The 22,528-nt window shown below is 40.5% G+C and overlaps 1 protein-coding gene across 1 annotated transcript in view; it reads left to right on the top strand.

The window, feature by feature from the left end:
* Positions 1-1,327: 1,327 nt before the first annotated feature.
* Positions 1,328-22,528, top strand: part of DNAH7 (dynein axonemal heavy chain 7) — a 254,731-nt gene continuing 233,530 nt past the window's right edge. The window contains exons 1-2 of the mRNA XM_052658581.1: positions 1,328-1,342; positions 6,250-6,312. Of these exons, the coding sequence (XP_052514541.1) occupies positions 1,328-1,342; positions 6,250-6,312 (78 nt within the window). The remainder of the gene's footprint in view (positions 1,343-6,249; positions 6,313-22,528) is intronic.

Below are 22,528 nucleotides of genomic sequence, written 5' to 3'. Positions count from 1 at the left end.
ATCTCTTTCAAAAATTTCCACAGTTTACTGTGATCCACACAGTCAAAGGCTTTGGTAGAGTCAATAAAGCAGAAGTAGATGTTTTTCTAGAACTCTCATGCTTTTTTGATGATCCAGTGGATGTTGGCAATTTGATCTCTGGTTCCTCTGCCTTTTCTAAAACCAGTTTGAACATCTGGATGTTCACGATTCACATATTGTTGAAGCCTGGCTTGGGGAATTTTGAGCATTACTTTACTAGCGTGTGAGATGAGTACAGTTGTGCAGTAGTTTGAGCATTCTTTGGCACTGCCTTTCTTTGGGATTGGAATGTATGTGTGTATATATATATATATATATATATATATATATATATATATACACATGTGTGTATGTGTGTGTGTGTGTGTGTGTATATATATAAAATCTGCTTTCTGTCTTTCAACACAGTTTGGCTATGCACTTCTCACATCCCTTCCACATTTTCAGGAGTAAACTAAGAAGTTTGTATTTTGTGTTCTGCTTGGGGACTGCAATTCCATGTTGTCAGCACTGCATCTTAACTGCTTACTTCAGTACTCCCCTAGCCTGTGCTGAAGGGATGGCGCCTTGGTAACTTTGTACTCCTAGTGCCAAGCACAGCATCTTTCATGCAGTAGACTATCCAAGAATGTTGATTGAAATGAATTCTTGATGGCTCTTTTTCTGGTGTTTCTTCCAAGGGATAGTTTTGTAGTGTGTGGGAAAAGTCAACAAGGGGAGTTGGAAACCCATGCAAAATAGAAGAAAGGTGTTTACTTGTTCTAGACTTTGTATGCTTTGTTCTCCTACTTTGGCTCACATCAGCAGTGAAATCTGCAATCATTTCATTCCATGAGTAGTCCTCTGAGACCTTCTAGGCACAAAGTTAAATAGGAAAATAGGAGTTAAGGCAGGGACCTGGAGCACCCAGCTATGTTAGGAGGTTGCCGAAGTGTGATGGTCATCAAACGGTGTTTACTTCTCCAGGCAGAAGGAGGAGCACCCACTGCGTTTAGTTGTTCAATGCACCCGCTGCGGAAGTACCACTTTGGCTCAGGCGCCCCCCAGCGCCTTGGAAAGTGCCTCCCACTGGAACGCGCTGCTAGTTCCACAGTGCGGTCCGGGAGCACCAGATGACCGGAAAAGGAACCTGCGCGGGTCTGTTGCTTAGCAACGAACGCAGCCGGGACGCTAGACGGCCCCGGAGCGGAGGAAGCAGAGACTGCCGTGTCGCCGGGGGTCTTGTCTCTCTTCCGAGGAGTTTCGTGGGGGCGCTGGCAGGAACGATCCAGGAGCCACCCGGTGCCGCCAGCGTATCCTTGCAGCCATGAGCAGCGAGCAGGTGAGAGGTTGGCCCCTGGGTAGGCTCCTCCCAGCGGCGAAGCTTCCCTAGTATTTCAAAAGTGATAGAAGCCTAGGTTTGCCGGACTTCCCAAGTGTGACGCCGCGGGTTACAGCTTCTTTATCGCACTTGTGCTCTGGGATACTGAGATTTTTCGGTGAAAACTTTTATATGTACTCTTCCCAATCGTTTGTACTTGTTGTTGTCATAACAACCAAACACGTCAGTGGAGCAGTGCGTCAGTAGTTTAAATTACAGTTCCAGAGTGCTCCCATTGTACTAATGGTGGGTGTGTTTGGGTGGGGAAAGCTCCGGGTGGGGAATTGCCTTTGATTTGGGCTCTAGGATTGGAATACAAGCCCCTTCATAGCGGTGCAATTTTGGGCAAATCACTTGATCTGTCTTCTCTCTCTTTAATGCAGAAGGGAAGAATCAGAACAACTATTCCTTCCTTCTAAGGATATTATGAAATTCAAATAATATAAGATACCATGGTGTGGTCAGTGTCAAATGGAATTTCTTCTTAGGACAAGATTCCCATGGCATGTAACAAAAGATGCATATAAAACCTTGTGTTAGTCACTCAGTCGTGTCTGACTCTTTGTGACCCCATGGACTGTATCCATGTGTATATCTTAGTTACACCTCGCAGAACTAATTGGGCTTCCCGGTGGGTCAGTGATGAAGTTCAGTTCAGTTCAGTCGCTCACTTGTGTCCGACTCAGTGATGACGAACTGGCTGCAGTGCAGGAGCCACAGGAGACATAGGTTCCATCCCTGGGTAGGGAAGATCCCCTGGAGGAGGATCCCCAGGCTCCTCTGTCCATGGGATTCTTCAGGCAAGAATACTGGAGTGGGTTACCATTCCCTTCTCCAGAATATAAAACTTTGTTGTTGTTCAGTCACTCAGTCATCTCCTACTGTTTGCGACCCCCAGGACTGCAGCATGCCAGGCTTCCCTGTCCGTCACCATCTCTTGGAGATCGCTCAAACCACCTCGCCTTCTGTCATCCCCTTCTCCTGCCTTCAATCTTTCCCAGCATAGGGCCTTTTCTAGTGAGTTGGCTCTTTGATTCAGGTTGTGAAACTATTGGAGCTTCAGCATCAGTCCTTGCAATGAATATTCAGAATTGACTTCCTTTAGGATTGACTGGTTTCATCTTCTTGCAGTCCAAAGGACTCTCAAGAGTCTTCTCCAACACCACAGTTCAAAAGCATCAAAACCTTGGCTAATCATTGTTAGTCAAATCCATTTCATCAGGCTTCACTCATCAAGTTCCCTTTTAATTTTTGTCACAAAAGACTTGCAGGCTCAGAGTTGTTTTTTAGGAGGTTGGAATCAGCTCTGTCTATTTATGTCTGAGCTCATTAAGACTGGGTAGGCTCGCTGACCTTGCAACTGGCCATGTGCAAGTTATCTGGCTTGGTGACCTTTTGACATCAGAGGGCTGACAACTCCACTCTTAGACCCTGTTTGTTCTTGTTGAGTCAGTATGTTGTCCTGTTCGACTCTTTGCGATCCCATGGACTGAAGTCCACCAGATTCCTCTGTCCATGGGATTCTCCAGGCAAGAATACTGGAATGGGTTGCCATTTCCTTCTCCAGGGTGTCTTCCCAACTCAGGAATGGAAACTATGTCTCCTGTGGCTCCTGCATTGCAGGCAGATTCTTTATCACTGAGCCACCGCGGAAGCCCCAGATCCTTCCCGGTGGGTCAGTGATGAAGTTCAGTTCAGTTCAGTCGCTCACTTGTGTCCGACTCAATGATGAAGAACTGGCTGCAGTGCAGGAGCCACAGGAGACATAGGTTCCATCCCTGGGTAGGGAAGATCCCCTGGAGGAGGAAATGGCAACCCATTCCAGTGTTCTTGCCTGGAGAATCCTGGCAAGAATCCTGGCAAGAGGAGGAGCCTGGCAGGCTATATAGTCCATAGGGTTACAAAGTGTTGGACACGACTGAAGCAACTTAGCACTCACAGAACTAATTACGACGCCTACCACACCAGTTCCCAATCACCTTTCCCTAGGCACTAGGATCCCCTGGCCTCCTCCGAAGGCCCTGCTGCTCTCCCATGAATATCCCAGCCCCCAGTTTTGAGATTTGCTGTCCTGTCTCCTTCTTGGCTTCCTTGTGAGTTAAGCCCTGTTTTTGCCACAAACCTCCCAGTCTCATTGTTTTGGCTTGCTCTGCCTGTGGCCAAGGAACCTTGCTCTGTAACATAGTTGCAGTAGTTACTTTACGGAACTGTTTATTGAATTGAAGGGTAGCTGTAAACAGATGCTGAACAATGATTGAACTGTTAAATGTCAGAAGAAAATAGGAAGACGTTAAGTGTGGATGTTATTCGGGGCTAGCTAGAAAACAATGGTTAACTCCCAGCTTGTATGGAAGAGGCCCTCTAAGCCTCCGGGTACTGAACGGAAAACAGTTGCTTTTAAGCCTGCAAACTTTGCTTAGCTTCTTGGTTTGACACTGAACTATAGTTCTTTCCTTTACAAGGCTTTATGATATTTGAGGTGGGGGGGTGGTGGTAGTGTTAGAGTTTACTGTGAAAATGTTAAAAGTAACATTGAGTTGTAGATTACATGAATCAATATTTTCTTGATGCTTGCATCAGTCTCTGAGCTAATCTTGAATCGTATTCTATGGTGTAGAAATTTAAAATACACATTTAGGATATTTGCACTGGTATTTCTCAATAGCTGTTATTTCACAAAGCCCCAATTGACGAGTTTACAACTAAAAAGCTTCCACTAAAAACCATTTGGCAGTTAAGTTTTGCTTTATCTTAATAGAAGTGATGTTTGGAAATTACACTTCCCTCCCTGCAAAAGAACCTATATTATTGAAAAAGCAGTGGGCTTTTGAAAGAACAGGCATAAGCATGTCTAGAATTATTCACATTTTCTATATACTATATTTTTTTTAAGCAGCAGAGGTACCTCTCTCACTGCTTTGATCTGTAACTTAAAAACTCTTGATACTTTCATTTATGCTAAGTTTGAGTATAATTTTCCTTTTGAAAGGGTGGAAGTTTTTATATTTTAACCTGAAACAAACAGAATGGATTAAACTTTTAGAAATGCCATTTTTATGTGACATTTACTTATGTATTCATTTAGTTTGAAAAGTGAGCAGGTGGTAAAATCATATTTGCTGAAGGAGATTTTAATATGTTCAGCTCATTAGTGGAAGGTTTAGAGTGATATGGCATTTTTCAGGAATAGCAATTTGAACTCTTAAGTTAGGTATTTACCAGAAATATAAATCTCTCGCAACTGCTCATTTCATTTTTAAAATTACTTAAAACATAAGGCATTTTGAGTTTCAGTTGAAGAACTTTCCAGTGTTTAAAAATACAAATATCCAAAGAGCACGAAGCGCCCCCCCCCCACCCCCCAAAATCCACTACAGATTGTGGGCAAAGAAGAGAGAAAAACTGTCAGCCTATCTCTACCCAAGTACTTTTTCTAGTTGTGAAATTAAGTAGCTTTGCATTTATATGCTCATTGTGTTTTCCTTCATCCTATCTTCTTTATGTTATTGCTTAAAAAGGAGATGAGAGTAAAACAGTTGGGTATGAAGCCAACAGCTTGGTGATAATTTTAACAACCATAACTCAGAACATATTATAACTATATTTAAGTCAACCTTATTAAATTTTGAGAGGCGGTAGTTGATTAAACCAGACAACTTCATAACATTATTGTTGATTTTAACCAGGCACATTCATAGATTCTGGTCATTTCATCAGAATGGTTAAATTTGGATTACACCAGGCTTAAAATATCTCTTCCAATAGACCAGTATCTGAAAATCAAAATAAAAGCTAACTTAAGGAAGACCTTAACTCTTAAGCAGCTTTAATTCTGGTAATGTAAAATCCGTCTAGTCAAGGCTATGGTTTCTCCTGTGGTCATGTATGGATGTGAGAGTTGGACTGTGAAGAAGGCTGAGCACTGAAGAATTGATGCTTTTGAACTGTGGTGTTGGAGAAGACTCTTGAGAGTCCCTTGGACTGCAAGGAGATCCAACCAGTCCATTCTGAAGATCAGCCCTGGGATTTCTTTGGAAGGAATGATGCTAAAGCTGAAACTCCAGTACTTTGGTCACCTCACGCGAAGAGTTGACTCATTGGAAAAGAGTCTGATGCTGGGAGGGATTGGGGGCAGGAGGAGAAGGGGACGACAAAGGATGAGATGGCTGGATGGCATCACTGACTAGATGGATGTGAGTCTGAGTGAACTCCGGGAGTTGGTGATGGACAGGGAGGCCTGGCGTGCTGCTATTCATGGGGTCGCAAAGAGTTGGACACGACTGAGTGACTGAACTGAACTGAAAATTATATTAGGAACCAAACAGGAAACAGATGGCATGCTTAGAAGGGTTAAATTGAAGAAAGTTTATAAAAGGACCATTTGGAGAGGTGTGGGCAAGGTTAAGGGAGGAAGCCAACAGAGATAAGATGGCACTTAAGGATTAATAACAGGAAGTCTTCTCCATTCCTAGGTCTTGCACTTCTGCTAAATTGATTCCTAAATATTTTATCTATTTCAATACTGTTGTAAATTAGTTTCTTAATTTCAGTTTTGGATTATTCATTGTTAGCATCTGGAAGTACAGTTTTTATTTGTTCACTGTTATTGTAGCATCTAGAAATACAATTTTTGTGTATTAATATTGAATCCTGTGATCTTGCTGAATATTCATTAACTATAATAATCTTTTGTAGATTTCTTATGATTTTCTGTACACAATAGCCTGCTATCTGTAAAGTATGTTTTAATATATTTTAGATGGTAATGTTTTACTTTATATTAAACACTCAATAACATTTGGTTGAATTAATCAATTTCAGCATTAAGAGAGTAACAGTTTGGTTTGTGTGTGTGTTTTTTCATGCAGGATAAACCTCCCAGCAAAGAAAAATCCAAGACGCAAGTCAGATTTTTACCACAGTTGTCTACGGTAATTTACCAATATCTCATCACTTAAAAATTTTTTTAATTTATTTATTTTTAATTGAATGATAATTGCTTGACAGAATTGTGTTGATTTGTGCCAAACATCAACATGAATCAACCATAGGTATACATACGTCCCCTCTATCTTGAACCTCCCTCCAACTTTCCTCTCCATCCCACCCCTCTAGATTGTTATACAACATGGTGTGATAATCTTAACATCATCAGTACAAATAGGTTCACCGTTAAAACATGTACTTTGAAATGTTGAAGCACATTCATCTAAAATATTTCTTTGGAGTTTTTTTTTTTAATCTGAAAGAATCCTTAACTTCCAAGTATTAGAAATCTTCTCTGTATGAAGCCACTCACATTCCATTTCATAGTTCATTCTGAGATTTTCAAATATGTTCTGGTTTGAGTTCCTTGACTCATACAGCAAATTCCCATTGGCTAAATATTTTACATATGGTAATGTAAGTTTGCATGTTACTCTCTCCATACATCCCACCCTCTCCTTCTTCCTCCCTTCTACCTCCCACGTGCCTAAGTCTGTTTTCTGTATCTGTGTCTCCATTGCTGCCTTGCAAATAATTTCATCAGTACCATCTTTCTAGATCCCATATATATACGTTAGTATATGATATATGGCACATATTTTATTGCTTTTGTAATAATGTTGTTTACTAGTTTTCACAGTTGCGAATAAGTTACTGAATTTCTGATTAAAAATTTCTGTGCTCCATTTCTTTTCTGATGGAGAATACCTAGGAGGTATATAGTTTAGGGAAAATAGCAGTCTTAATAAAGGAGCTGTAAGCTGTAATTACCTAGTATGTGCAGAATACTTGAGTATTCTGAAGAAAAGAATTGTGAAGATGAGTTAGCAGAAGTAGTGCTAGAGTCGAGAAACACAGAGTTGGATTACAGGTTTTTCACTAGTGGCTCTATGCATGTTGCAGAGTCACTTATCTCTCTGAGCCCCAGTTTGAGTTTAAAATGAGAATAGCTAACTTGGTTTCTGAAGAGATGTCTCTTCTAGCACTTTTAGCTACAGGAGATTTTTTAGATCTTGGCATTTTCATGATTTTGATGTTAAATTATCGTTGTCATGTGGAAAAGTTAGTTAAGAGACATTTTCAGCTAATCAAGTGCTGGACAGATTAGATTTTACTGCAGTAAGATTTACTGTCAAATAATTATATTGAGTTTAATATCATTGAGTTATATTCTGGTGATTCCTGGAAGTTGAGTGTAACTGGAGGTTCAAAGCAGACATTATTTGTTTTGGAACATATTTGAAAATCTCAGAATGAACTGTGAAATGGAAAGTGAGTGGCTTCATACAGAGAAGATTTCTAATACTTGGAAGTTAAGGATTCTTTCAGATTAAAAAAAAAAAACTCCAAAGAAATATTTTAGGTGGATGTGCTTCAACATTTCAAAGTACATGTTTTAATTGTGAACCTATTTGTATTGATGATGTTAAGATTATCACACCATGTTGTATAAAATCATAGCATCTTCTTTTAGATTTGTAAATATCTAAAATATTCTATGTTGAGACAAAGAGATGTAAAATGGAATAGACATTTTTCTCTTTAAAAATTTAACTAATTTTAAAATGGAATAATATTGCAGCTAGTTTAAAAAGATATTACTAGTTTATAGATTTAGAAATATCAACTAAATTTAAATTTGCTTACTGAATAAATATTCAGTGGCTGAGATTAATAATCCTTTCTAGCCTGTGAAGCATATAATTGTTAAAAATGCTTATTTGGCTGATTTAAACCTTACACTGTGCTCATATTTGACCATATCTTGCAGTTTTTCTTTTGTATCATTTGAGTTTTATGTCTCCTTAAGAGACCATCTGATCTGCCTCTTGAGAAACCTGTATGCAGGTCAGGAAGGAACAGTTAGAACTGGACATGAAAGAACAGACTGGTTCCAAATAGGAAAAGGAGTATGTAAAGGTGGCATATTGTCACCCTGCATATTTAACAGAGTACATCATGAGAGTACATCATGAGAAACGCTGGGCTGGAGGAAGCACAAGCTGGAATCAAGATTTCCGGGAGAAATATCAATAACCTCAGATCTGCAGATGATACCACTTTTATGGCAGAAAGCAAAGAAGAACTAAAGAGCCTCTTGATGAAAGTGAAAGAGGAGAGTGAAAAAGTTGGCTTAAAGCTCAACAATCAGAAAACAAAGATCATGGCATCCAGTCCCATCACTTCATGGTAAATAGATGGGGAAACAGTGGAAACAGTGTCAGACTTTATTTTTTGGGGCTCCAAAATCACTGCAGATGGTGATTGCAGCCATGAAATTAAAAGTTGCTTGCTCCTTGGAAGGAAAGTTATGACCAACCTAGATAGCATATTCAAAAGCAGAGACATTACTTTGCCAACAAAAGTCCGTCTAGTCAAGGCTATGGTTTTTCCAGTGGTCATGTATGGATGTGAGAGTTGGACTGTAAAGAAAGCTGAGCGCTGAAGAATTGATGCTTTTGAACTGTGGTGTTGGAGAAGACTCTTAAAAGTCCATTGGACTGAAAGGAGATGCAGCCAGTCCATCCTAAAGGAGATCAGTCCTGGGTGTTCATTGGAGGGACTGATGTTGAAGCTGAAACTCCAATACTTGGCCATCTGATGCGAAAAGCTGACTCATTTGAAAAGACCTTGATGCTGTGAAAGATTGAGAGCAGGAGGAGAAGGGGATGACAGAGGATGAGATGGTTGGATGGCATCACTGACAGAATGGACATGGGTTTGAGTGGACTCCAGAAACTGGTGATGGACAGGGAGGCCTGGCGTGCTGTGGTTCATGGGGTCACAAAGTGTTGGACAAGACTGAGCAACTGAACTGAACTGAAGGAATAATATTTGAAAGTTATTTCCTTTATTTAAAAAACTTCATTTGAATGTTAAGGATTGTACTCAAACTTTTCTGACATTAAAGATTTGGACAGGGGGATACTGATTGCCTTTATTTACATTTTTGGTAAAAACTGATGTATTCTTAAATAACAGACATTGTAAATGTTTGGAAGAACAAATGGTAGAATTGGAGCCATCAGACTATTTTAGCAATACATGGCTTTTCTTTTTTTGGCCGGGAGTAGGGGTGGGGGCGGGGAGTAGGGGTGGGGGCGGGGAGTGGTGGTGGGTGCGGGTGTGGGGAGGGATTGCAGAAAACACTGAAGTTACCAGCAGTTTTTCTTTTAGCCGATTCTACCCTCATAGCTTCCATGACAGTAGACTCTTTCACTAAAGGAAGAAAGGTGCTGTGAGTGGGGTTGGGGTAGTCGACACTGCTCAGATTACCCTGGGTCATAAACAGACCGCTTGCCCTGTGGTCTCTGGTAAAGCACCCACTTTTTTCCAAACTCAGCTTCTAGTATTGTGTGCTCCACCCATCCAGAGAGTTTTTAAGCATACTGTGTGATGACCCAAAGTTTGGAGTTCTCACAACTGGCAGAAGTTGCCAGTTGTATTTAAAAAGTTATGGATTTGCATCCCATAAATTCGATGAAAAAATAAGCCCCAGGCATCTAAGCCCAAATGAGTATGTGAGCAATAAGGCCTCTCTATCTGAAAGACCTTGAATGATTTTCATTACAGACCTTCATGCTCTCAGAGATGATCCTTGTTAAAATCAAGGGTGCCCAGCACTGGTAGCTGCCAGACTTAGAGCTGGGGACCTGACTCTCACCCTTGCTGCACACCTCACTCAGAGCCCTCCCACGAATCTGAAATCCTTTATGGAGGAAGGAGAGAGTAAACAAGTGGGGAGAGGTGGAAGGATAGAAGAGCATTGCTTTTGATGTCTTAGATGATTTCCTGTGAAAAAGCCTGAAGATATGACATGTGTGCAGTTGGAGAGGTGATCCCAGAAAGCAGGAGGAAAGGATCAGGGAGAGTAAAACTAGGAGAAACCAGTATGAGGCAGCTGGGATGAACTTGCCTGAACTTCATCTGTCTGAAGATGGTTATGGTGGAGGATGGTAGCATCTAACTCGTCAGCTCTCATCCTATGTTGATGCAGGTTACTCTTGAGGATGTTAGTATTCCACCTGCTTCCAGCTGCCCATGTGTGAGTACAGAATGGGCTACCCTGAGGGTCTTGTGCATGCATGCTCAGTCGTATCTGACTCTCTGTGACCCTATGTTCTGTAGCCCACAAGGCTCCTCTGCCCATGGGATTCTCCAGGCAAGAAAACTGGAGTTGGGTAGCCATTTCCTTCTAGAGGGAATCTTCCCAACCCAGGAATCAAACCCGTGTCTCCTGCATTGCAGGCAGATTTTTTAACCACTTGAGCCATCGGGGAAGCCCCCATGTTATGGCGTCAAAGAAGCCTCACAGCACAAAGCATAAGACACTTTTCTGAGCAGAAGCTCTGCTCTTTCTACGTGAATAGAAGGCAGTACAGAACTGTTCACTGCAGCCACATCTGAAATCAAGAGGTGAGGCCAAGAGGATGTGAAAGAAAGTGTAACAAGAGTTGCCTTGATAGAAAAATCAATGGATTTCTTAGTCCAGCCTCTCAAAAGTAGAGGGAAGGAGTGGCAGATGTCTAAGTCATCTCATGAACTGCTTATCAGCATTAAAAATATGTAGATATTTCTTCAAAATTCACCCCTCTGATTTTATTGGAGATTAGCATTACTTAGCTAGATGGTATTCTGGCTAATGTGTGACTGCTCTTTTTGGTTTGCCAGAGGGCCACTATTTATAAAATATTATATATATAATATTTGTATATATTATATACAAATATTGCATATATATTATATGTATATAATTTTTTGCTGCAATGCAGGGCAGAGAAAAACATGAAGGCCCTCGCCACCCTTCACCTGGGGTGCTGATGAGAATGGGGTGGTAGCTCAGTGTGCAAAGGGATGCTGTAGAGATTCTAAGAAGTCAGGTGTATGGGAATTGGTGTACAAGGCTGGGGTTAAGAAGACGTTTTGTACTTCTGTAGTAGCTCTAATGCAGTAGACCTCATCTGGGTTGCCCCTGTATCCCAGTATGATAATTTTAGGGAACTTGGACTGTGTATTTCTTTCCTTCTATCATTTGCAGCTGTACTCTTAGGCTTTTGCTACATCCTCTTTCTCTCCAAAGGGAAGCCTTTTGCTCTGAGGACAGCTGTTGCACTTTTAGCTCATAATATGTTTTACCCTTGTTTCCCTTTATACCCTATAGCCTACTGGGGATTAAAGAAAACAGTCATTTGTGGTATAGCATGGTATAGGCATGAAACAGTCACCTTCTTTGGGAAGTATTGTTTGAAGCTCATTGCAGTTTTCTTTCACTTCCCATTTTATTGAGATACAACTGTATATATCTCACCCTCTCCTTCCTCCCCCTACAGCTGTGTCCATACGTTTGTTCTCTGTCCATTGCTGCTCTGCAAATAGGTTCATCAGTACCGTCTTCCTAGATTCCATATATATGTGTTAGTATGTAATGTTTGTTTTTCTCATTCTGACTTCTTTCACTCTGTACAAGAGACTCTAGGTTCATCCATCTCATTAGGACTGACTCAAATGCATTCATTTTTCTTGCTGAGTAATATTCCATTGTATATATGTATCACAGCTTCTTTATCCATTCATCATCAATGGACATCTAGGTTGCTTCCATGTTCTAGCCATTGTAAATAAAGCTGCGATGAGCATTATGTGTCTTTTTCAATTTTGGTTTTCTCAGGGTATATGCCTCAGAGTGGATTGCTGGGTCATATGTTGGTTTTAGTCCTAGTTTTTAAAGGAATTTCCATACTGTTCTTCATAGTGGCTGTATCAATTTACATTCCCACCAATAGTGCAAGAGGGTTCCCCTTTCTCCATACCTTCTCCACCATTCATTGTTTGTAGATTTTTTGATGAGGGCCATTCTGTCCATGTGAGGTAGTATCTCATTGTAGTTTTGATTTGCATTTCTCTAATAATGAGTGACTTTATTTTTGGGGGCTCCAAAATCACTGCAGATGGTGATTGCAGCCATGAAATTAAAAGTCACTTCTTCCTTGGAAGGAAAGTTATGACCAACCTAGACAGCATATTAAAAAGCAGAGACATTACATTGTCAACAAAAGTCCATCTAGTCAAGGCTGTGGTTTTTCCAGTGGTCATGTATGGATGTGAGAGTTGGACTATAAAGAAAGCTGAGCGCAGAAGAATTGATGCTTTTGAACCGTGGTGTTGGAGAAGACTCTTGAAAGTCCCTTGGACTGCAAGGAGATGGAACCAGTCCATCCTAAAGGAAATCAGTCCTGGGTGTTCATTGGAAGGACTGATGTTGAAGCTGAAACGCCAGTATTTTGTCCACCTGATGCGAATAGCTGACTCATTGGAAAAGACCCTGATGTTGGGAAAGATTGAAGGAAGGAGAAGAAGGGGACAACAGAGGATGAGATGGTTAGATGGCATCACCGACTCGATGGACATGAGTTTGAGTGAACTCCGGGAGTTGGTGATAGACAGGGAAGCCTGGCATGCTGTGGTTCATGGGGTCGCAAAGAGTCGGACACAACTGAGTGACTGAACTGAACTGAATAGTGAGTGATGTTGAACATCTTTTCATCTGTTTACTAGCCATCTGTATGTCTTCTTTGGAGAAATGCCTGTTTAGGTCTTCTGCCCACTTTTTGACTGGGTTGTTTGTTTTTCAGGTATTGATTTCTATGAGTTGCTTGTATGTTTTTGAAATTAATCCTTTAACAGTTGTTTCATTTTCTATTATTTTTCCCATTCTGAGGGTTGTCTTTCCCCTTGTTTATAGTTTTCTTTGCTATGCAAAAGCTTTTAAGTTTAATTAGGTCCCAGTTGTTTATTTTTGTTTTTGTTTCCATTACTCTAGGAGGTGGGTCATAGGGGAATCTTGCTGTTGTATATCTTTTTTTGACAAATGTTTATTCAGGTCTTCTGCCCATTTTAAAAGTTGGGTTATTTGTTTTTTAGCATTGAGTTTTATAAGTTCCTTGTATATTTTGGATATTCATTTCTTATTGGATACATCATTTACAAGCAAATTCTCTGATTTTGGAAGTGGGTGGCCTTCCATTTGTTGATAGTTTCCTTTGCTGTGCAAAAGCATCTTTTTTGATGTAGCTCCACTTGTTTATTTTTGCTTTTGTTTCCCTTGCCTGAGGAGACATAGCCAAAATATAAATATATATATATATATATATATATATATATATATATATATATATATAACTAAGACTGATGCCAAAAGGCATGCTACCTATGGTTTCTTCTAGAAGTTGTATGGTTTCAGATCTTATATTTATGTCTTTAAATACATTTTGAGTTTTTCTTTTATATTGTGTGAGAAAGTAGTCCTGTTTGATTCTTTTGCGTATAGCTGTTCAGTTTCCTAATATCATTTATTGAAGAGACTGCCTTTCCCCATTGCATATTTTTGCCTCCTTTGCTGTAGATTAATTGAATGTTGTTTCAATCGAATGCACTGTAAAACTACAATGGTCAAAAACAGACACACAGTGCAATTTGAGATAAAGGAGTGTGATACCTCTAGCTTTGTTCTTTCTCTGGATTGTTTTGGCTCTTCAGGGTCTTTTGTATTTCCACATAAAATAATTCTTCCAATCCATGATATTGGGAGTCAGAGATACTGAATAATACCTTGTAAACTGAGAAGAAACTTTGAGGTTGACAAATGAGGCAGGCAATTCATAAAGTGCATGTAGCAAGTATATTGTGGGTGCCTTACACACAGGCAGGAAATGTTGAACAAATGATCTAGAGGCATTCACAGGTGCACTTAGAACCACTGAAAGGGTGCAAGGGAGTTTAAAAGGACCAAAGCCAAAGACAGAGTCTGACTACCAAGAGAAGCATGTCTACACAGATGGGAACTGGGGATTTTTCCTCCACTTGAATGTCTTATGACCGTTAACCATCTGTGTCAGCAAAAACATAGCTCCAGTTTTCAGGTATCACACGGAGACAAAGGTAAAAGTTGAATGGGAATTCATCTGGCTTGGGCATATTCCTTGTGAATTAGGCTAAAGCTTAATCATGTATAAAGGAGAACGGGGTTGGACAGTGGGCCTAAGTTAGAGTTGACAAAAAGGAGTTAGTTTGGTCCAGTCACACTCATGAGCGTGGTGTATCTTTCCATTTCCTTGTCTTCAGTTTCTTATCAGTGTCTTGCAGTTTCCAAGTACAAGTCTTCTGCCTGCTTATATTTATTCTTGTATATTTTATTCTTTCATTGCATTGTAAAAAGATTGTTTACTTAAATTCTCTTTCTGATAGTTTTTTACTGTATAGAAACAGCAGATTTCTGTATTAATTTTGTATTCTGCAACTTTACCAAATTCACTGAGTTTTAGTAATTTTTTGGTAGCATCTTTACAATTTTCTATACATAGTATCATCTCGCCTGCAAACAGTGAGTTTCCATTCTTCCTTTTCCAATTAGGATTTCTTTTCTTATCTGATTGTTGTGGTTAGAACTCCCAATACTATGTGGAATAAAAGTGGAGAGATTGGGAACCTTGTCTTTTTCCTAATCTTAGAGGAAATTCTTTCAGCTTTTCACTGTTGAGTATGATGTTAGCTGTGTGTTTGTCATACGTGACCTTTGCTATGTTGAAGCATATTCTCTGGTGGCCCAGATAGTAAAGAATCCACCTGCAATGCAGGAGACCTTGGTTTGATCCCTGGGTTGGGAAGATCCCCTGGAGAAGGGAGTGGCTACCCACTCCAGTATTCTTGCCTGGAGAATTCCACCGACTGAGGAACCTGACGGGCTACAGTCCACGGGGTTGCAAAGAGTCGGACATCGCTGAGTGACTAACACTTTCACTTATATTCATTCTGCACCCACTTTGAGAGTTTTTATCATAAATGGATGTTGAATTTTGTCCAAGACTTTTTTCTGCACCTATTGAGATGATCATATGGTTTTTATTCAGTTTGCTAATGTGTATCATGTTGATTGATTTTGCAAATACTGAACCATCCTTGCATCCCTGAGATAAGTCCCACTTGTTAATGGTATATGACTCTTTTACTGTATTGTTGAATTTGGCTTGCTAAAATTTTGATGAGGATTTTTACATCTATGTTCATCAGTGATATTGACTGTAATTTTCTTTTTTGTGGTGTCTTTGGCTGGATTGGTTATCAGGGTGAAACTGACCTCATTAGAATGAGTTTGAAAGTGTTTCTTCTGCAATTTTTTGGAATAGTTTGAGAAAATGGGTACTGATTCTTCTTTAAATGTTTGGTAGAATTGACTTGTGAAGCTGCCTGGTCCAGATTTTGTTTGAAAGAGTTTTTGTTTTATCACTGATTCAGTTTCATTACTGCTAATTGGTGTGTTTAAATTTTCTATTTCTTCCTGATTCAGTCTTGGGAGATTGTACATTTCTAGGAATTTGTCCATTTTATTGGCATGTAACAGTTCATAGTAATCTCTTGTGATCCTTTGTATTTCTGTGATATAAGTTATAACATTTTTCATTTCTGATTTCATTTGGGCCTTTATTTATATATTTCTTAATGAATTTGGCTAAAGGTTGATCAATTTTATCTTTTCAAAGATAAAAATTCTTAGTTTCATTGATCCTTCCTATTTTTTTTTAAGTCTCTGTTTTGTAAAGGTCTGTCTAGTCAAAGCTATGGTTTTTCCAGTAGTCATGTATGGATGTGAGAGTTGGACTATAAAAAGAAAGCTGAGTGCCGAAGAATTGATGCTTTTGAACTGTGGTGTTGTAGAAGACTCTTGAAAGTCCCTTGGACTGCAAGGAGATGCAACTAGTCCATCCTAAAGGAGATCAGTCCTGGGTATTCATTGGAAGGACTGATGTTGAAGCTGAAACTCCAGTACCTTTGCCACCTGATGCAAAGAACTGACTCATTGGAAAGGACCCTGACGTTGGGAGAGACTGAAGGCAGGAGGAGAAGGGGACAGAGGATGAAATGGTTGGATGGCATCACCGATGCAATGGACATGAGTTTGAGTAGGCTTTGGGAGTTGGTGGTGGACAGGGAAGGCTGGCGTGTTGCAGTCCATGGGGTAACAAAGAGTCGGACATGACTGAGCAACTGAACTATTTTGTATATTTCTGCTCTAATCATTGGGATTTTATTTCCCTTCTACTAATTTTGGATTTATTCTTTTTCTATTCTTTAGGTATAAGGTTAGGTTGTCAACTGAGGTTTTCTTATTTCCTGAGGTTGGCTTGTATTGCTATAAACCTCTCTCTTATAATTGCTTTTTCTGTGTTTCATAGATTTTGGATTGTGTTTTCATTTTCATTAGTCTCCAGGTGCTTTTTATTTCCTCTTTGATTCTTTAGTGGCTCATTGGTTGTTTAGTAGCATATTGTTTAGCTTCCATGGTTTGTGGGGTTTTCTTTTAGTTTTTTTTCCTTATAGTTGATTTCTAGACCACTACAGTTATGATCAGAAAAGATGCTTGATATAATTTCATTCTTCTTTAAGTTATAGAAACTTGTTTTGTGGCCTAGCATGTGATATATCCTGGCAAATGTTCCATATGCACTTAGAAAGAATGTGTATTCTGCTGCTTTTGGTTGAAGTGTTCTGTATATATGATCTATTAAGCCCATCTGATCTAATGTATTGTCTAAGGCCAGTGTCTCCTTATTACTTTTTCTGTCTGGATGATCTGTCCATTGATTAAGTCAGGTCTTAAAGTCCCCTACAATTATTCTATTATCATTACTTTCAATTTCACTATTTTACCTTTTAGTCTTCCTTTTAGTTTTGTAAGTGGTTGATCTTTCTTTACTGTATATTGCCATTACCAATGAGATTTTTTTCCTTTCATAATCTTCATATTTCACTTAGAGAGCTCCCTTTAACATTTCTTATAAAGTCAGTTTTGTGATGCTGAACTCTAGTTTTTGCTTGTATGTAAAACTGATCTCTCCTTCAAATCTGATTGATGACTCTGCCACATAGAGTATTCTTGGTAGTAGGCTTTTTCCCCCTTTCATCCATTTAACTGTATCATGCCATCCCTCTTCGGGCCTGCAGAGTTTCTGCTGAAAAGTCAGTTGATAGCCTTATGAGAGTTCTCTTGTCTGTAACTCGTTGCCTTTCCCTTGATGCTTGTAATATTCTGTCTTTATTTTTTTCCATTTTAATTTACAGTGTGTAATGTGGAGGCCCTCTCTTTGGGTTGATCTTGTTTGAGACTCTCTGTGCTTCCTGAACCTGGATGTCTATTTCCTTTCCCAGATTAAGAAAGTTTTTGGCTATTATGTCTTCAAATGTGTTCTCTTCTTTCTCTTTTATTCTGGGAACCCTATAATGTGAGTGTTGGTAAATTTAATGTTGTCCTGGAGAACAACATTAAACTCTTAAACTTCTTATTGAAAACTTTTTTGCTTTTCAGCTTGAATGATTTCCCTTACTCTATCATCTAGTGTTGATCTATTCCTCTATATCATCTGTCTCCTAATTTTGCCTAATTCTATATTTTTATTTCTATTTAATTGGTAAGTTGGATACTTTTCCCAATCTTGGAGAAGTGGCCTTATGTAGGAGATGTCCTATGGGACCCAGCAGCATACTCATCTCTGGTCACCAGAGCTCAATGCTCTAGGGTGCCTTCTGTGTGGGCCCTTCTGCCATGGCAGGATGACTACTGACTACCTCTACTCCAGACTGATTGGTTGCCAGGCCCTTCCAAGTATGGAGGCTGCCAGCAACTGATGGACAGGGCTGGGTCATGAGAAGGTTGGTTGCACAGCTCCAGGCAGTCCTGGAGCTAGTGCCAGCCCACTGGTGGGTAGAGTTGGGTCTTGAGTGGGGCTGGCTGCAAGTTTTGGTGTCCCAGAGCTAATATCAGCCAGATATTATCTGTGGGCTAAGGCACGAGAACTGAGGGTGCTCCTGGGACTGGTGTTCACTTGCTGTTGAGTGAGGCAGTGTAATGTTGCTAGTGCTGGTCCACTGGTGGTTGGAGTTACATCTCAGAATCTCTGGCTTTGAGGGTCCCAGAGTTGCTGTTGGCCCCACTGGTGGGTGAGGCCAGGTCCCAGTGCTAATGCTGGCTCCCTGGTGGATAAAGCCAGTTCTTGGTGTGCCTGTCTGCAAGGTCCAGGAACTGGGAGCTGGTGTCTGCCTGATGGTAAGTAGTCCAGTTCCTGGGCCCCTCTGATGGGTAGGACCAAATTTCTAGGTGGCTGGGAACTGAAAGGGGTTGATGGCATCTAGTCTGCTGGTGGGTGAGGCTGTGTACCAGTGCTGGTAAGCTAGAGGGAGGGTTCCACAACAGCACTTACTAGCACCAATGTCCTTATGGTAGAATGAGCTCCCAAAAATGGCTGTCACCAGCGTCTGTGTCTCTAAGTTGAGTCCCAGTTGCCTCTTTCTGCTCTGGAAGGCTGTCTGGTATCAGCAAGTGGGTCTAACTTAGGCTTCTTTCAAATTATAGCTTTTGCTCTGGGCCTTGGAGTGTGTGAGATTTTGCATGTATCCTTTAAAAGTAAAGTCTGGTTTCCTACAGCCTTCTGGCTCTCCCAAAAGCAAGTATGCTGGCCTATAAAGCCAAATATTCTGGGGGCTTGTCTCCCTGGTTGGAGGACTCCTTGGCTGGAGAGCCTCATACAGAGCTCAAAGAGATTTCTTCAGGAGAATCTCTGCAATTGAGATTATTCTCCCTTTTGTGTATCACTTCAAACTACGACACAATTGCACTCATCTCACAAACTAGTAAAGTAATGCCCAAAATCTTCCAAGCCAGGCTTCAGCAATATGTGAACTGTGAACTTCCAGATGTTCAAACTGGTTTTAGAAAAGGCAGAGGAACCAGAGATCAAATTGCCAACATCCGCTGGATCATGGAAAAAGCAAGAGAGTTCCAGAAAAACATCTACTTCTGCTTTACTGACTATACCAAAGCCTTTAACTGTGCGGATCACAATAAACTGTGGAAAATTCTGAAAGAGATGGGAATACCAGACCACCTGACCTGCCTCTTGAGAAACCTATATGCAGGTCAGGAAGCAACAGTTAGAACTGGACATGGAACAATAGACTGGTTCCAAATAGGAAAAGGAGTACATCAAGGCTGTATATTGTCACCCTGCTTATTTAACTTCTATGCAGAGTACATCATGAGAAACGCTGGACTGGAAGAAGCACAAGCTGGAATCAAGATTGCCGGGAGAAATATCAATAACCTCAGATATGCAGATGACACCACCCTTAAGGCAGAAAGTGGAGAGGAACTAAAAATCCTCTTGATAAAAGTGAAAGAGGAGAGTGAAAAAGTTGGCTTAAAGCTCAACTTTCTGAAAACTAAGATCATGGCATCTGGTCCCATCACTTCATGGCAAAGAGATGGGGAAACAGTGTCAGACTTTATTTTTCTGGGCTCCAAAATCACTGCAGATGGTGACTGCAGCCATGAAATTAAAAGATGCTTACTCCTTGGCAGAAAAGTTATGACCAACCTAGATATAATATTGAAAAGCAGAGACATTACTTTGCCAACAAAGATCCATCTAGGCAAGGCTATGGTTTTTCCAGTGGTTATATATGGATGTGAGAGTTGGACGGTGAAGAAATCTGAGCGCTGAAGAATTGATGCTTTTGAACTGTGGTGCTGGAGAAGACTCTTGAGAGTCTCTTGGACTGCAAGGAGATCCAACCAGTCCATCCTAAAGGAGATCAGCCCTAGGTGTTCATTGGAAGGACTGATGCTGAAGCTGAAACTGCAATACTTTGGCCACCTCATGCGAAGAGTTGACTCAATGGAAAAGACCCTGATGCTGGGAGGGATTGGGGGCAGGAGGAGAAGGGGACGACAGAGGATGAGATGGCTGGATGGCATCACCGACTCGATGGATATGAGTTTGAGTGAACTCTGGGAGTTGGTGATGGACAGGGAGGCCTGGCGTGCTGTGATTCATGGGGTCGCAAAGAGTCGGACACAACTGAGCGACAACTGAACTGAATTGACTATGTAACATCTCTGTCCCTCATACATGTCTTATTCTGTCTTATTGTGGTTTCTTCTTTTTATCTTTAGTTGCAGAATATGTTTCTATAAGTCTTCAGGTCATTCTCATAGAGAGTTCTGTAATTATTTGTGATTTTGGTGTGCCCATGGGCGGAGGTGATCTCAGAGTTTTCCTGCTTTGCCATCTTGGCCCTAATTCCTTTCTCTTTACTTTTTAAAGGCTTGGTTAACCAATTTATATTTTTTCTTATGATAAAGTCAATTATTTTAAGGTCAGTTTAACTAACTCTGTAAGACTGAATTGTTAGTAGGCTGAGATGAAGCAGATTAACAGGGTAGGAGAGCAGGATAAATACATACACAAATTATATTTCAGACAGAAATTAAACAATAAGAGAATTACCAAAAGAGTGCTATACATATTTAAAAATTGCTCATCTGCTATTGGAGGGTTTTTTTAAAATCTAAATTTAGTATTGGTCTTGAAGAAAGTGTTGATTTTAACAGGGATATTGAGGGACACATTGATGGCTCTGTTAGGGTACTTAATACTAGCTGAAATAACAGACAGACCCTCAAATCTCAGAGACTTAACCTAACAGAGATTACCCCTTGATCATGTGAAGTCAGATGAGAGTCAGTTAGCTCTCCTTCACTGCCAGAGTCCAGCTCCAGCAGCCAGGGAATCAACCTGAAGAGATGAGTGGTGTCGGCGAGAAACTATGCAGGCTCTCATTTTCTTGGACTGAGTGTTTATTTCAAGCTTAAGATTATCTTTTATACTTTTACAAAAGCGTTAGGTCAGAGGTTTGACATTTTCAGTTCCCACTGACCCAGATTTGTTGTCTCCATAAATCATTGTTGCCCCTCAAAAGGAGTTCCTGCCTCAGCAATTCTCTTATCTACTTCTTCTCATGTGTCCTTGTGAATGCATTGAAACTCATGCTAATGTCTGAGTTCACTCAGACTCACGTCCATCGAGTCAGTGATGCCATCCAGCCATCTCATCCTCTGTCGTCCCCTTCTCCTCCTGACCCCTATCCCTCCCAGCATCAGACTCTTTTCCAATGAGTCAACTCTTCGCATGAGGTGGCCAAAGTACTGGAGTTTCAGCTTCAGCATCATTCCCTCCAAAGAAATCCCAGGGCTGATCTCCTTCAGAATGGACAGGTTGGATCTCCTTGCAGTCCAAGGGACTCTCAAGAGTCTTCTCCAACACCACAGTTCAAAAGCATCAATTCTTCAGCACTCAGATTTCTTCACAGTCCAACTCTTACATCTGTACATGACCACTGGAAAAACCATAGCCTTGACTAGATGGACCTTTGTTGGCAAAGTAATGTCTCTTCTTTTCAATATGCTATCTAGGTTGGTCATAACTTTTCTGCCAAGGAGTAAGCATCTTTTAATTTCATGGCTGCAGTCACCATCTGCAGTGATCTTGTAGCCCAAGAAAATAAAGTCTGACACTGTTTCCACTGTTTCTCCATCTATTTCCCATGAAGTGATGGGACCAGATGCCATGATCTTTGTTTTCTGATTGTTGAGCTTTAAGCCAACTTTTTCACTCTCCTCTTTCACTTTCATCAAGCAGCTTTTTAGTTCCTCTTCACTTTCTGCCATAAGGGTGGTGTCATCTGCATATCTGAGGTTATTGATATTTCTCCTGGCAATCTTGATTCCAGCTTGTGCTTCTTCCAGCCCAGGGTTTCTCATGATGTACTCTGCATGTAAGTTAAATAAGCAGGGTGACAATATACAGCCTTGATGCACTCCTTTTCCTATTTGGAACCAGTCTGTTGTTCCATGTCCAGTTCTAACTGTTGCTTCCTGACCTGCATATAGGTTTCTCAAGAGGCAGGTCAGGTGGTCTGGTATTCCCATCTCTTTCAGAATTTTCCACAGTTTATTGTGAGCCACATAGTCAAAGGCTTTGGCATAGTCAATAAAGCAGAAATAGATGTTTTTCTGGAACTCTCTTGCTTTTTCCACGATCCCCCTCCCAGGTCATCATTTGTGCTCCTCTCTCTGTCTTTAGTAGGTTTGTTGCTGCTACTCTAGGAGATGCAGTTGAGACTTAAGGCTAAGTTTCCATCTTTTCTCATTTTGGAAATTTCTTTGAATACTGTGTTCCACACCATCTTGTATCCTGCATGAAAGCGTGTAATTTTTAATACTGGCTGAACTGTGTACTTTCTGAAGGCAGAGACTACCTCATTGAAAAAGTC

This window comes from Budorcas taxicolor, chromosome 2 (genome assembly GCF_023091745.1).
Source record: "Budorcas taxicolor isolate Tak-1 chromosome 2, Takin1.1, whole genome shotgun sequence".
NCBI lineage: Eukaryota > Metazoa > Chordata > Mammalia > Artiodactyla > Bovidae > Budorcas > Budorcas taxicolor.
The sequence above is the reverse complement of the archived record's forward strand: the minus strand, read 5'-3'. Positions and strand labels throughout refer to the sequence as shown.